Raw genomic sequence first — 16671 nt, forward strand, 5'->3', positions numbered from 1 at the left:
TCATAAACAAAATACATATGGTAAAAGTTAAATAAAAATATATTTTAGCCCTGGCCGGTTTGGCACAGCTGCTAGAGCGCTGGCCCGCGGACCAAAGAGTCACGGGTTCAATTCTGGTCAAGGGCACATACCTCAGTTGTGGTTCAGTCCCCGGCCCTGGTCAATGTCTGTCTGTCTGTCTGTCTGTCTGTCTGTCTCTCTATTTCTCCTCCTTCCTCCCTCACACTCTATCTGAAGATAAGTGGAAAAATATCCTTGGGTGAGGATTTAGGGAAAAACAAACAAATATTTCAGAAAGCTCTGAAAGGTATGCTCCAATTGTTAACTTAGTTCTGGTGAAGTCAAATTTGGGAATGCAAAGCAGGTGTGTGAGGTGGGGAGGGGGAGATACTGCCTCACTCCCTCATATATTTCTGATATTCACTGGATGATTACTTTTAAAAGTTTTTCTCAATCTGTTTGGTTCTTTACAAATGAAACAAGAAAAATCTTCTATTCAATGACAAGTCATCTTTATCTCAAAATTCATTTAGTACTATTATAAACAAGTCAGGCCTTGATTTATTGGCCACCTGCTCTGCAGGGTAACTAAATAATCACTTGGAGACTTAGCCATATTAGAGTTGACCCAAAGATATAAAGAATAAGAAACAACACTAAAAATAAAACAGAAGAGCCCTGGCCGGTGTGGCTTAGTAGTAGTTAGAGTGTCAACCCTCAAACCAAATGGTCACCGATTCAATTCCCAGTCATGGTCATGCACCTGGATTGTAGGTTCGATTTCCGACCCTGGTCAGGGCACATGTGGGAGACAAACAATCGATGTGTCTCTCTCATATCAATGTTTCTCTCTCTCTCAGTCTCTCTCCCCCCCACTCTTCCTCCCTTCCACTCTCTCTAAAAATCAATGGAAAAATATCCTTGGGTGAGGATTAAAAAAAAAAAAAAAAAAAAAAAAACAGACATATCAACATATTAGAATATTATAACAAAGTGATTTTACAAACACAAAATTCACTAAGAAAAAAAAATCTATGAGGTCTTTTAAAATAGTCCAACCTATTTTGTCTATAATTATGTATCACTGCTTTAAGGAAAAAGATTACCCCCACACACTACACAGGGAAAAAATAACAAAATAAATATTTTATACTTACATCAAGTAAGGATTTCTGTACGGAAAGAATATTTTCTTCTAAATCTTCAGTGAGGTTCAAAAACATAGCCTTATAATTCAGAGGAACCTTGACAGGGACATCTGAACAGTACATTCTCCCCCCTCACAAAGACAGAAAAGGCTACGCAATGAGCAGCTCATGTAACTTTCTTTTTGACACCACAAAGCATTATCAAATGGGCAACTATAAAGGAAACGAGTATAAGCAATAAGTTCTGAGTGTTTCTGGATCTATAACTAAACTTATCAACCAGCAAAATCATCCCTATAGTGTTTACTGCCTTATAAAATATTTTATATATATGTTAACATTTTAATTCATTTCCTTCACCTTCAGAAACTTTCTCCATCAACTTCTTTGGTATAGCTGGGCCATATTCCTTATCTTCCATAACTTTTGGGGCAGAGAAAAGCTAACTGAGGTGAGTCGTCCTAATAAGGTATTCAGGAACAAAATCCCACACCAAGACTTCCATTTCCCAGGATCAACGTGTGCCCTTCTCCTTGCCAGGTGGCCCTAGGCCAGATACAAGGCAGTACCTGATGTAGGCCTGCACCAGAGCCCTGCCCAAGAGGCCCCAGAACCCACACACCTGGTGGCCAACTTCAAACCACACCAGATGACCACCCAATTAGTGCCACAAACGATACACCCAAAGGGAGGACTCAGTGAGCACCAGAGCCCCACTAAAGCAAATCCTGAGGTCAACCCCCCACAACAGCTTGACTGCCCCAATCACAGCCAGTCCTCACAGCCAGTCAGCCTGAGGGCCAACTCTATCCATTGATGTGCCAACAGCAATCAAGGCTCAACTACAATAGGAGGACACACACAACTGACCCAGGGGAACCCCTGGGGCACCCAGTTCAGGTAAACAGGGAGGTTGCACCACTGGGTCCCACAGGACATGGGCTACATTAAGCCAAGACTGGGAGAGGTAGTAGTTCTACCTGATACACACAAACAAACACAGGGAGACAGCCAAAATGAGACAAAGAAACATGTCCCAAAGAAAAAAACAGGAGAAAGTTCAAAAAAAAAAGAAAGAAATAAGAACTAAACGTAATGGAGACACACAATCTGCCAGATGCAGAGTTCAAAACACAGGTTATAAGGATGCTCAATGAACTTAGGGGAAGAATAGAGGATCTCAGTGAGAGCTTTAACAAAGATATCAAAAACAAAAAGTAACCAGTCAGAAATTAAGAAATAACTGAAATAAAGACTACTTTAAATGGAATCAACATCAGACTAGATGAAGCAAAGGATCAATTCAGCGATTTGAAAAAGTAGGTAGCAGAAAAGACCCAATCAGAATAGAAAAAAAAAAGAATCCAAAAACATGAGGACAGTTTAAGGAACCTCTAGGACAACATCAAGCATAACAACATTCACATCATGGGGATACCAAAAGGAGAAGAGAGCGAGCTAGGGATTGAAAACCTATTTGAAGAAACAAGGATGGAAAACTTCCCTAATCTGGTGAAGGAAACAGACATACAAGTCCAGGAAGTGCAGGGAGTCCCAAACAACATGAACCCCAAAAGGGCCACACCAAGACACAGCATAATTAAAATGCCAACATTTAGAGACAAAGAAAGAATCTCAAAAGTAGCAAGAGAAAAGCAGTTAGTTACCTATAAGGGAGCTCCCATAAGACCAATTTCTCAAAAGAAACTTTGCAGGCCAGAAGGGATTGGCATGAAATAATCAAAGTGATGAAAAGCAAGGACTTACCAAGATTACTCTACCCAGCAAGGCTATAATTTAGAACCAAAGGAGAGAGAAAGAACTTCCCAGACAAGAAAAACCTGAAGGAGTTTATCTCTACCAAACCAGTATTACAAGAACTGTTCAAGAGATTTCTTTAAGAACAGGAAGAAAAAAATTAAAATTATGCGTAAGAAAACAATGCAAAAGAAAACTTCTCACTGACAAAGGCAAACACATAATAAAAGCAGTGCATCAACCAACACTAAAGCCAGTACAAAGGTTAAAAGGCAAAAGTAGGAAGATCATGTATAATTACACACAAATACACACACACACACACACACACACACACACACACGCGAAGTAAAAAATGTCAAAACCATAAATGTGGAGGGAGTAAAAATGGTAGTGATTTTAGAATGTGTTCAAACTTAGGCCATCACCTTAAAATAGACTGCTATAAGCATAGCTTGGTATATATGAAGCACATGGTAACCACAACCCCAAAATCTAGAAGAGATATACAAGAAGTAAAGACAAAGGAATTCAAACACAACACTACAGAAAGTCATCAACATACCAGAGAAGATAGGAAGAGAATAAGTAACAGAGAACTACAAAAACAATCAGAAAACAATTAATGAAATGGCAATAACAACATACCTAGCAAGAATTACTTTAAATGTAAATGGAATATTCCAATCAAAGGATGAATGGATAAAGATGTGGTACATATATACAATGGAATATTACTCAACCATAAAAATTAATGAAATCTTACCATTTGCCAAAATATGAATGGACCTAGTGTATTATGCTAAGTAAAATAAGTCAGACAAAGACAAATACCACATGATTTCACTTATATATGGAATCTAAAGAACAAAATAAATGAGCAAACAAAATTGAAACAGACTCACAGATATAGAGAACAGACTGACAGTAGCCAGAGGAGAGGTTGGTTGGGGGACTGAGTGAAAAAGGTGAAGGAATTAAGAAGTACAAGTTAGCAGTTACAAAACAGTCATGAGGATGTCAAGTACAGCATGGGGAATATGGTCAATATTTACATATGGTGTCAAGTGGGTGCAAGACTTATGGGGGCATCACTTCATAAGTTATATAAATATCTAACCACTATGTTGTACACCTGAAACTAATAAATATTGAATGTCAACTGTAACTGAAAAAAAAAAAATGTTTAAGTGTGCTCTTCTCATATTCACTATCAAATGGATTTTGCTTTTGGTCATGGAACCTTGAACCATAAAACATAGAATTACCAGATCAACTTATGCATGTTACCAAATTGAAAATTTTATGAACTAAGTTTCCCTCATTAAAGATCCACCCAACTACTAACTAGACTCACGAGCAAAGATAACAATCCTTATAAATGACAAGATTTCATTCCATTACTTCCAAATTCATCAAACTGCTTTTTGGCTGCAAATGCAGTCTTCTCAGTGCAATATTACTGTGAATCAACTGAGTTTAATAATTAAAGAGATACCTTCCCTAAAAAAAAGATAGTTTGCTATTGCTAAGGCTTTCACTGAAGAGCATTCTAAACCATTCCATAAACCCCTCTCCCTTTACTACTTCACATGCGTCTTCCTTAAAAAGAAAGGAAAAAATGAGGGCATTTTACTCAAAGAACTTCAGCAAAAAAACACTTTACAATAACCCATGTAGAACATCCAAAATGCCTATGTGTAGGGGGAATGTAAAACAGAGAGCTCGTAAACCTTTTGTTAGGATTTTCAACTGAAATTAATTAAGCAGACTGTGTTCAGAGACTGTAATCCGCGACATTCGTGAAAGCAAGATTTCTCAGATTACAAACCGTGCAAGACATCTTCTCCCCAGGGCAAAGCGGCAAACGAACGGCCACAACGGCCAACACTCACGTGCCTTTTAGCAGGTTGCCTCATAAGTATGCTGAAAAGAGTCTGAGTTTAAAACGTGAATTATTAAATAATGCTTTCACGGATATGCACTAAGCAGAGTTTTCATTTTGACCCAAGAGCCAAGTTAAAAACATCTTTGAAAAGGCCCACTATGGGATGGATAACGGGCCAAATACCTTGGCAGCTGGAGCTTTAGTTGATGAATTATACACTGTGCAGGACTCAAAAACAAAACAAAACAACTATATATATATTATTGTTATCATTCCATTAGCTAACTAAATTTTATGTTTGTGGGGAAGACTTTGTCTAGGTTGCCACATCTCTGAAAAAGAAATATATGGCAACATTAGACAAATACCGGCTGCACTACAGACAACACATAATAGAACCTTGGGCCTGGAAGGAACACAGGAGCTCCTCCAAGCCAAACCTCTCCTAAAAGTCAGCAAACCAAAGCCCAGAGAAGGGAAGGGGCAGGCCCATGAACAGTGAGAGTTACAGACCCAGAGCTGACACCAGAACCTGAATCTCTCCATTTTCCACACCTATTTTCTTCTACATGACATTTAGTCATCACTAGGAGACACTTATTTCTACCTGTTTGTATATGACTTCAGCCTGCCAGAGTTCAATGTTTTTGTTCCCACGTGTTAACAGTCCCTGAAAAATACCTGTATGTTATAGGAAACTTTCAAAGGCCCAATCTAGATAAAACATAAGAAATTGTAAAGAAAAACATCAGAAAAATATAATATGAATACTCAACCATTTGTTCCTTTAATTTTTCTTGGGTGATGATAAGAAATTTCCACTAAATAAGTCAAATAATATAAAATGTAAACAAACAGTAGCTTTACAACTCCCTCTACTGGGGACAAAATATCAAAATGTTTCCATAATTATATCAAACAAGACAGTAAAAAAAAAAAAAAAAAAGTGGCAGAAAGGCTAAGCAGTGGACACCACACCTCTCCAATGCACAATGCCGAGCTCAGTTGAGCTCTGTTATTCTGTCAGAGGAATGCCAACAGAAAAACCAAGAGGGACTCAAATCGGTATCGCCAGGTGCAAGTTTCTGTTTGCCATCTGCTACTTAAACCACCTACCTTTCTACTCAAGATCATTTTCTAGGTTTCAAATATATCATCACTAAATGAACCATTATCAGCAAGTATTATCTTTTTTTTTTTTAAAGTGATTTCAGAGAGAAAGAGAGGGAGAGAAAGAGAAACATCAATCGGCTGCCTCCTGCACACCTCCTCTTGGAGATAAGCTCCCAACGTGGGCATGTGCCCTGACCAGGAATTGAACCAGCAACCTCCTGGTGCACGGGATGATGCTCAACCACCTGAGCCACACCAGCCAGGTAGCAAGTATTATCCTGATAGCACAGATTCCTAAGTACTCTGCCCCAAACCTCCAGCTCCAAAATACATACATCATTTTACTATCAAGAACCAAGCAAGAATCACAGATACTCCCAGTGGCAGTGCAGAAGTACCTGTATACTCCAGCAAACTGAATATCCCAAAGGACCGTCTACCTGAAGCCGTGGCTTTACCAATAACTTTGAAGTTTATAACAACCATTCCTATCAGAGTAACAACTACATTTCTATATCTGACAATGAAACCCCAAAGTATAGCAACTTCGGGTGAAAAATACTTTGTAAAATCACAATGTCACATTATGAATGAGTTAATAAAAGAACTTTTCAATTGCTCTTCCCTGGGCCAGCTTTACAAGAAAAGTTGGCCTAATATACTTTGGATGAGGTCTACTTAGTAGCAAGAGTATCAGTTCTCCAAAGGCGCAACAAGAAAGTAATGTGCTCCAGTAAGTTGTAAGGAGTGAGTGATATGCATATTGACTGACAGATATCATGTCTCCAAGGTCATCACTCTCACTCACCTGCACCCTAACCTGTTCTGTTTACTGGACAGGAGATAGAGTTTCAGGTGAAACACTAGGTGAGGTTGTGGGTTATGCACGTCTCTGCTCTGCCTTGGCCCACAGTAGCCAAATGTTGACCAGTATTCCATTTAGAATTGTTAACAATTTAGAAATGATTCTAGTGCCTCACCTTTCTGCAAAATTCTTGGAGCTTTTTAAAAAACAATATAGGCCCTGGCCGGTTTGGCACAGCGGTTAGAGCGTTGGCCTACGGTCCTGAGAGACCGGGGTTCGGTTCCCGCTAAGGGCGTGTACCTCGGTTGCAGTTTGTCCCTGGCCCTGGTCGGTTGTGCGGGTGGCAGCCACTCAATGTGTTCCTTTCACATCGATGTTTTTCTCTCTCTCTCTGTTCCTCTCTCTCCCTCCCACTCTACCTGAACAAAAAAATGGGAAAATGTCCTCGGGTGAGGGAAAAAAAAACAATATAGGTCTGTTTATGGTGGGCTGTGGCTTGAGATTCCACTGGTCTAAATGTTCTCTGAGCATTAAATCACTTTACTAAATCCTTTGTTTTTCTGAGGATTACATGCATGTTCTCCATTTGTCTTCAAAGCAAACAATGGAGGCAATAGAAATAGAAAATGCAAGATGATAACGAGAGCGCTGCTAATTAGGATGGCATGGAGGTTGGAATTTGACTCTGGCTTATTGACTGACTTATGGGACAGTGTAGACAAAATCCTCACTGACTCCAAAGCACCAAAATTAAAACTCAGCTTGGTAAAGGATGTTGTATTAGCAACTGACCATTCATACCAGAAGGTCAAAACCAGGATTATTCTGCCATTTACAAGAGAGGATCTCAAAATCCTTAGCAAGGTAGACCGAGTCCGATATGGCCTGCTTGGCCAGCCCTGCGGCACATCCTCGGGGATGCAGGCTATCCTCCTGCGTAAGGGAACTGAGGAGGAAGCGGCTCACCAAGTGGAGAAAGCGTGTGCGGCTGCCCACCGCTAACTCATAACCCAGCCGGCAATCCCAAAGCTGCCAACCAGGCAGGCCAGAAAAGACCACTCTTTTCGCTAACCTCTTAAAGCTATGAACTAGCTGTTCTGCTGTCCTAAGGTCAGGGAGTGAGGAGGTTTGAAAGGGCTTTTGGATATGCAAACAAACTTAGGTCTGATCAACCAATCTATTGTTTTAATTTACAGTGACCAAATATACATACAGCTGGATTTTTATTAATAAGTCTGAATTTTGTTGCTGAAAATCTAAAATTCTCCTGACTCTACTCTTATTTCTTACCTTGCAGCAATTTTTTTTCATTAACACAAAACACTTTTTATTAACACGAAGCAGTATCATCATTTTAGAGTCAAGTTATCGATGTTCTTGTCTTCCCTCTGCTAGAAACACTCATTCTTAGATACTTCACCTCTTAAGAACTTCTTTGCCTCTGGAAATTCCCTACCCCAGCATATAGTCTATCAAGAAGTGGTCCCAATGGCTATTTTATATATTATCTTATAATTACTAACTGCTTCCTTAACTAATATCCCTTTAACTTTCACCACGCTTGGCAGTAAATTCTCTCCAATACCCTACCCATCTCTCTAATATCTTTTCCAATGAAAAATCACCTGTCAGACTTTTTTATTCTTCTTTAAAGTCAATTCGAGTAATTATTTAAACTGATCCTCTCAAGAATCCCCAGTAGCTAAATTCCAGCAAACTATCCAAAGCCAGCAGGGTCATGAAAACCTCCTGCTGTGAGTTCACAAGGCAACAGACAATCCTTAGCCCCACCTTGGCACAAGTGTTGTGAGGACTGTCAAAATCCAAAATCCCTGGCCAGGGTCACAATCCCATTCCCTCAGAGACCTGGCAGAGAATTTATAAGAGCGAAGCTGGCGGGTCCAAGAGCTAAGGCGGTGCCTGTGTGAGAGGTGGGGACTGTGGCCAGCCGGGAACACACGGCCACTGTTCACCTGAGGCCCACCTGTCACACTGCCGCAGACACAGGTGCATGTGGCCAGGGCTCTGGTCATCTCAAGACAAACCAGAAAATCTGACTTGTTATAGGAAAATTTCCAATCTTTAAAAATAGATTTAATGTTTTAAAAACACTGTGCAACCAAACAATATACATCTATGGACAAAATTCACTGAGCTGCCAGTTGTCTCTGCCCTGACTCTACCGCCAGCCACATGGGCAACTGGCCCTCTTCCTTGCTTCTGGTTAATACTAATGGGCCACGGTGACTATTAAAAAGGGTTATTTTACATAGTAGAAAATGGGTCACATCAAGCATAGACTCAATCCAAAAGAAGCCTGTTATCAAGTCAATCAAGAAATTTGACTCAAACTAAACACAATCCTAACAAGTAAACTGACTTGTACCAACTGCTACCATTACTGTTGCCACCATTTACTTCACAGTTACTATGTGCCAAGAATTATATTACACACTATACATATAATATCTCCTCCACATACTCCTTTTTTCCGTTAGTCTACTCACCACACAGAGATTTTTAAAAAATCATTCAGCCCTGGCCAATGTGGCTCAATGGTTAGAGTGTTGGCCCGAGCACCAGAGGGTTGTGCATTGGATTCTCAGTCAAGGGTACATACTTGGGTTGTAGGTTCAATCGCTGGCCCAAGTTGGGGTGTGTGTGGAAGGCAACCAATTGATGTGTCTCCCTCACACTGATGTCTCTTTCTCTCCCTCTCTCCCTCCCTTCCACTCTGTCTAAAAAAAAAAGACCTGGCTGGTTTGACTCAGCGGTTAGAGCGTCGGCCTGCGGTCCAGAGAGACCTGAGTTCAGTTCCCGCTAAGGGCATGTACCTCGGTTGCAGTTTGTCCCCGGCCCTGGTTGGGTCATGTGGATGGCAACCAGTTGATGTGTCTCTCTCACATCGATGTTTCTTTCTCTTCCTCTCTCTCCCTCCCACTCTATCTGAACAAAAAGTGGAAAAATGTCCTCGGGCGAGGATAAAAAAAAAAAAAAAATCAGTGAAAAAAATATTGAGTGAGGATTAACAAAAATAATAACAATAAAAATAATAAGAATATTCTTGAGTGGAGGATTAACAAAAATAATAATAATATTCTTGAGTGAGGATTAACAATAATAATAATAATAATAATATCATTCAAAAATATGACCTGAGTTCCTTGCTTAAAATTCTCCGCTGGCTTCCCAATGCTCCTAGAATAAACTACAGATATCTCACCACGACACGCCGAGGTCTGGCCCCAAGCCACCTCTTTGCCCTATCTCCACGCTCAGCCCTGGTTCACACGATACCAACACCACAGCCTCTGGCTGTTCCGCACACACACAGGGTCTGTTCCTGAATTCTGGACTTTATTTTCATTGGTGTCTTGGCCTAGAATATTCCTCAGGCTTCTGCAAGGCTGCTCCTTCTCATGAGTCAAGTCTCAGCTCAAACATCTCCTCCTTCAAGAGACCTTCCCTCACCAGTTCCCTCCCACTTGCTTTAATATAGCCCTATTTTGTTCCCTGTCATTTATCAGTGCTAAATTATCACTCACTCCAATGACTTTATTCATGTGCTTACTTGTCTGTGGTCTGCCCCCGCCAAGATGCAAGCTAAGAACCTGTCACCCCTAGTCAAGATGATGTTCCAGTCACTAGGTTCTGGGCCTCTACCCCCAAAGCCGGCCACCACCTCCTACATAAAATATGGTAGAGAATCTAGCCATTCTAGTAGCATCATTCAGGGCTGTGTTTTATTCTCGTCTCAAAACAGGAAGCATTCCACTCATCTACCTTTTTGAAGTCCAAGTATTAATCAGGTTGGAGAGGTTAAAAAAAAAAAAAAGAAGTATAAATTCCTGATTTTGATCAGGGAATAAAGTTGTTTCGGATTGGGGCTAGTCCTTTCCCGGGCAGCTCACCTCTTTCTCCCTTGCGAAGTCCTCCTTGTCGTACTCTTCATCTTCACTCTGTGTGGGCAGTGCCACGCTGCCGAAGTCCAGCGACATGGTCCTCCTGCAGGACGAGAAAGACACCTCGTTTCTACGGCCCCCAAACTCTCGCCAGACCCCACGAGACGTGAGAGGCCACACACAGCGAGACAAACAGCAGCCAGGAAGAAAGCATACGCCACTCACGCGTGATAGATGGTTAGTATTCCAAACGTAAAGAGAGTTCCCACAAATCAATTGCGACTCACAGAATAGAGCTACATGACAGCAATTCATAGGGGGAAAAATGCAAAAAGCTAATAAACTGATAACTAGACCTTTCCAGCCTTCTGGAAAATATAAACTTAAAACAGTGAGCCTTTTGTCCACACACACACACAGATAATAAACTAGAAGTGTCCCAAAACATAAAAATGTTAAGAACACGCTCAAAGTTTCTGATTTCATGTGTTCAGTAGGGCACAGGTGGTATCCTCCACAACTGGCTTCATCCTTTGCACATCACAAATCTAAACTTCACGTATGACAAAAAGTGAGCTGTTAAATCCTGAGTTAATGATTGGAACCCAAAAACCATTTTCAATCTGGTGGACTCCACACAGCACACAACATAAGTGGTCAGTGTCCTGCTCTTACGCTTGATAACATCAGGATCCAGGAAAAAAATATACTCAAGAAAAACAGAAGCGAGGGTTCTGAAGTGGTCCCACGTGGAGCTCCAACGCCCAGCGCCAGGCGGGACTTCCCTGGAGAACGGTAACTGCTGTGGCAGAAGCAGCAGCAGGAAATGGGTTTTCAAGTACTTACAATCAAAGGGCTGCTGATTATTTGAATTATACTCAGGGATCCTGACACGACACAGAAACTACCCAGCGTTTCAAAGCTCTGAACAATCCTGACAGAAAAGTAGGCAGGCGTCATCAATCAGCCCGCGACCGCCCTCCCCTCGGTCCCTTCTGCGTGCCAGTGAAATGCACTTTGATGTGAGCCTGAACCACACCTCGTTCGCTCTGCTTTTCAGGCTCTAAACTGTCATTAAACTAGAAGTGAAAAAGCATTTTGCCATAAAGAACTCAACTCCTTCATCTGAACAGTTGAAAACCGGGATCACAAACTTTTCTGCAGGCCAATAGCTCTCCAGAAAAGGAGATTCCATTTCATCAGATCTAAGGCGCCCCGGACTGCATGACACAGCTCTGCTTGTACCACCGAGGAAAAGATGTGGCCAATTAAATTATGACACATCATTAATTTTTAAATGCAGCCTGACTTTGTAGATGTTAAACTGTGAAAAGAAAATGTGCTCTTTAATGTGCTCTTTAGAGTAGGTGAAATATGGTGTTACAGATCAACACAAATAGCACTTTCAATGCTGAAATCCCCATTGGTCGAGTTTTTGTTTTTCAAGGGCTGAATTATATTTCTTGGCCAAACTCTAATTTGCGGTACACCTCTTTTATCCCTCCCACCCTGATCCCTACACCCTGAACAGCTCTTTCACCTCGATGAACTCAAACTCCTTGCATCAACTGTAAACCCTTGAACCTCTGCTTAGACCAGACCTGCTCCTTGCTGTTCCTGTGCCAGGCTAAAGGAGGAAGGGACATGTGCTCTCTCTCCCGGAGATGGGAAATATACAGAAGTTTGGGGAGTCTAACGCTTGTCTGCACCCAGCAGCTACAAGAACCCTCTTGTGTACCAGCATAAGATGGAGATCGGAATATGAAAGAGTCGATAATATAACTGAAACGGTGAAGAAAAAACCCACAAGCTCATGTCCATGGGGTTTTTCACTACTGCAAGTGAACATCAAGTCTACAGAATCCATAGATGATGAAAATACTAGTCCAATCAAATCCTGGCTCTTTCAAAGATATGAGATTAAGCTAGACCTTAAAGACATCCCTAAAGTCTCCAGGTATAAGTAATTTTTCCTGCTCTTGATTCTTATTCATCCTCTTCCTGAATTTTATAATTAAAGCCAGAAGACAGGAATTGGGTTTCTCCTTTATTACATAAAATAAGGGAAGGTGTTCTTCCTTTTAATCTTTCACTAACATGCCACTAATGTGTTGAATACTGAAAAGAACATTAAGATTTACATGAGCCTACTTTTTCTCAGACAGAGAATAATGAATTCTACAAAGTATTTTCATTTAAAATTTTTTTTTTTATTATTTATTGAATTTAGAGAGAGAAAATGGGGAAGAGAAGGAAAGAGAAAGAAGAACATCGATTTGTCGTTCCACCCATTTATGCATTCATTGGTTGCATTTTGTATGTGTCCTGACTGGGAATAAAAACCCAAAACCTTGGCATATTGGGACGATGCTCTAACCAACTGAGCTACCCAGCCAGGGCTGATATTTTCGTTGTTGTTGTTGTTGTTTTAATCCTCACCCAAGGATATTTTTCCATTGATTTTTTTTTTTTTTTATCCTCACCTGAGGACATTTTTCCATTTTTTGTACAGATAGAGTGAGAGGGAGAGAGAGGAAGGGAGAGAGAGAGAGAAACATCGATGTGAAGGGACACATCGAGTGGCTGCCACCCGCACGACCAACCAGGGCCGGGGACAAACTGCAACCGAAGTACGTGCCCTTAGCGGGAACCGAACCCAGGTCTCTGCGGACCGCAGGCCGACGCTCTAACCGCTGAGCCAAACTGGCCAGGGCTCCATTGATTTTTTTCAGATAAAGTGGGAGGAAGGGAAGGAAAGGGAGAGAGAGAGAGATCAATGTGAGAGACACACATTGATTGGTGCCTCCCACATGACCCTGACCAGGGACCGAACCCCAACCGAGGTAAAGTGCCCTTGACCAGGAATCGAACCAGTGACTCTTGGATCCTCGGACCAATGCTTTAATGCTGAGTCAAACCAGCCAGGGCCTGATATTTTCATTTTTAAGTGACGTGAATGTAAAAGAGCAAAGCATATTCCCCCCCTCCCCCAATTAGCAATAATTGCACCTCGGATAAACCTCATTGGCTATGATACTGCCACTGTGCAAAGCTAACCAAAGTATATCTTTTTGAATGACATTTTAAATTCAAACTATGTTATTAAAGAAGAAATAAGAGCCCTGTCTGGTTTGGCTCAGCAGTTAGAGCATTGGCCCGCGGACCAATGAGTCACAGGTTCAGTTCCGGGCAAGGGCAGGTACCTTGGTTGTGATTGATCCCCGGCCCTGGTTGGGGTCATGTGGGAGGCAGCCACTCAATGTGTCTCTTTCACGTCAATGTTTCTCTCTCTCTTCCTCTCCCTCCCACTCTATCTGAACAAAAAATGGGAAAACGGCCTGGCTGGTGTGGCTCATTGCTTGAACATCGACTCATGCACCAGGAGGTCGCCAGTTCGATTCCAGGTCAGGGCACATGCCCAGGTTGTGGGCCCAATCCCCAGTGGGGGGCATGCAGGAGGCAGCCAGTCGATATTCTATCTCATTGATGTTTCTGTCTCTCTCTTCCTCTCCCTTCCTCTCTCTGAAAATCAATAAAGAAAAAAAAATGAGAAAATATCTAAAAAGGCCAAAATCTCTCTCCATTGCAGAGAGAAGATACAAACAAGTTTTCCTTCTGAAAAGTGCAAACTACCAGAGACCTTAAGAAACTATTTTAGGCATAAAGGGGAATTTGATAAACTTACTGTGGTTAAGGAAAAACATACAAAGATAATTGGTATTTTAATGAAAATTTAAAACAAAGGCTAATGTTTTTCTTTAACTTATTAATTACTAGTAATTACCACTGCTAGCAGAGACTTTACAATAATAGTCAGAACAATAAGAAATTGCTTTAAAAAAAAAAAAATAGCAAGACAGTAAACCCAGATGCCATAAAGGAAAAACTTGACAAATATTAACCGCACAAAAAAATTTGTATATGGCAAAGGACATTATAAAAACTTAATAATTATGTATGGAAAAATAGATCACTAACAAAATCAAAAGCTAAAATAGTACTAATAATGAGAAAAATATTTGCAAAACACATGACAAAAATCCAATGTACAATTCTCACAAAGAAATGAGAAAAAGCTGAGCAAGTGTGGCTCAGTGGTTGAATGTTGACCCATGCACCAAGAGGTTACAGGTTCAATTCGCAGGTTGTGGGCTAAATCCCCAGTGGGAGCATGCAGGAGGCAGCCAATTAATGTTCTATCTCTCTCTCTCTTCCTTCCTCTCTCTCTAAAATCAATGAAGAAAAAAAATTATTTTTTAAGTTTAAAAATAGGCAACTGACATGACAATTCATTTTTTAAAAAATGTAAATGCTCAATTAACTTGACAAGATGCTTATGCTCATGAAGAATTCAAAGTGCCATTTACACAATGAAATATGACTTTCAAGAAGTAAATTGAAAAAAAACTTGATAACATCTATGATAAATATTGGAAACAGACAGCCTCATGAACTGTGAGAAACATCTTGAAAAGTATTAATATTAATATATTGAAAAAGAACATTTGCCCTAGTAAATGTACTGTTGAATAAATTTGGCAGTACTATGCCACTAATAACAATGAAATATTTCTTTATTTATTGACTGATCATTAAAAAAGTCAAGATTTTAGGGGCCCATACCAAAAAAAAAAAAAAAGATAAAAAAGTCAAGATGCAGAATAAGTGTACAGTATGTTTTTTTATTTATTTTTTCAATCCTCACCCAAGTACATTGTTTTTCTATTTTAACTTCAGATAGAACAGGAGAAAGGGAGAGAGAGAGAGAAACATCAACGTGAGAGGTACACATCAACCGGTTGCCTCCTGCACAACCAGACCAGAGCCGGCCAAACAGCAACTGAGGTACATGCCCCAAACCAGAATCAAACCCGCAACTCATCGGTCCACAAGCCGATGCTCCAACTATTGAGCCAAACTGGCCAGGGCAACAGTATGTTTTTTTTAAAAGAGCATAGATAGATAACTTTTTTCCTAGATAGATAACTTTCCTGAACCTATTAACAAGACTATGTTCTGTCCTTTTGTTACACTCAGATCAGAAGGGCTCAGCCTCAGTACTCATTTTGTTTTCCCTGGTTATGTTGTCTTTACCCTGCCTGCAATGAGAAGGAAGACCAATGGGTGTTTAGTTGGACAAAATATTAAAACACAACCATACAGGGGATTCCAAAATGATGGCAGAGTGAATGGAAGTTACACAGACCATCTCCCAGGACCAAACTGGAATTACAACTAAAATAAAGACAAATCATCAGAAAAAAGCAACAGAACAGCAGCTGGAGAGGACCCATATAACCAGGGACAGGATAAAAGGACACTGAATCAAGCCTGGTATGTCTGCGGAGGCACAAGAGGGCAGGCTGGAAGCCCATGAACAGCAGCTGTTTTAGCTGTGAGCAGCTCCATAGGGGTTAAAATCCCAAGCTGGCTCCACAACTCAAAGGACCGGGTGGAGCACTAAATTAGCTACAGGCATTCATTTGGGCTCTGGCAAAGGAGGGCAGACTGGACTGGAACTGTGTGGGAGACTCGGGATTTGGAGGGTGCTGAGAGGTTTTGCTGAGTCGTGCCCTCACAGGATAGTGGCCATCTTACTAGAGAAGGCTTACCACAGCCTGGGAATAAGTGGCACCCCCTCCCTTAAAGATTTAACCCCACCCAGCTGGGCCAGAGAAATGCAAACTGAGCCTCATTAACAACCAGCATCTGCCCCACCCTCTAGAAATCCTCTTACCCTGAACACTTGAGTTTTTCATTCAACTGAGGGCTACAACCCAAGGCTCATCAAGTAACTGAGACTAATAGCCTCCAGGCAAAAAGCTAGAGGATAACTGAACCTTTCCTGGGCTTGGAAATTTACCCAGTAAAGAAAGACTTGACAATGGTGTTTAACTTGGGTCCTCCCACACTCATTCAAAACCAGTAGACGGAGCCACAAACAGCAGAACGAGCCACAAACAGCAGAACACCAACGCCCACAGTGAAAATTGGCAGGCTCCAAAACCCACTAAGATAGCCAAAATGATGAAACAAATCCCAAATGAAAGAACTAGA

General features: G+C 41.0%; 1 protein-coding gene across 8 annotated transcripts in view; it reads right to left on the reverse strand.

The window, feature by feature from the left end:
• The window catches only part of CEP152 (centrosomal protein 152), a 91139-nt gene that overhangs the window by 70645 nt on the left and 3823 nt on the right, over positions 1-16671 (reverse strand). The window contains exons 1-2 of one of the 8 annotated variants that reach the window (XM_036273965.1): positions 11461-11907; positions 10624-10717 (exon numbers count right to left, since the gene is read on the reverse strand). In XM_036273965.1, coding sequence (XP_036129858.1) covers positions 10624-10710 — 87 coding nt within the window. In that variant the 5' untranslated portion in view covers positions 10711-10717; positions 11461-11907. Of the gene's footprint in view, positions 1-131; positions 162-1157; positions 1311-10623; positions 11379-11460; positions 11908-16671 lie in introns of those variants that run through there. The other 7 variants (XM_036273922.1, XM_036273949.1, XM_036273957.1 and 4 more) reach the window with 7 other exon arrangements.

The sequence above is a fragment of the Molossus molossus genome, unplaced genomic scaffold (genome assembly GCF_014108415.1).
Source record: "Molossus molossus isolate mMolMol1 unplaced genomic scaffold, mMolMol1.p scaffold_m16_p_1, whole genome shotgun sequence".
Lineage (NCBI taxonomy): Eukaryota > Metazoa > Chordata > Mammalia > Chiroptera > Molossidae > Molossus > Molossus molossus.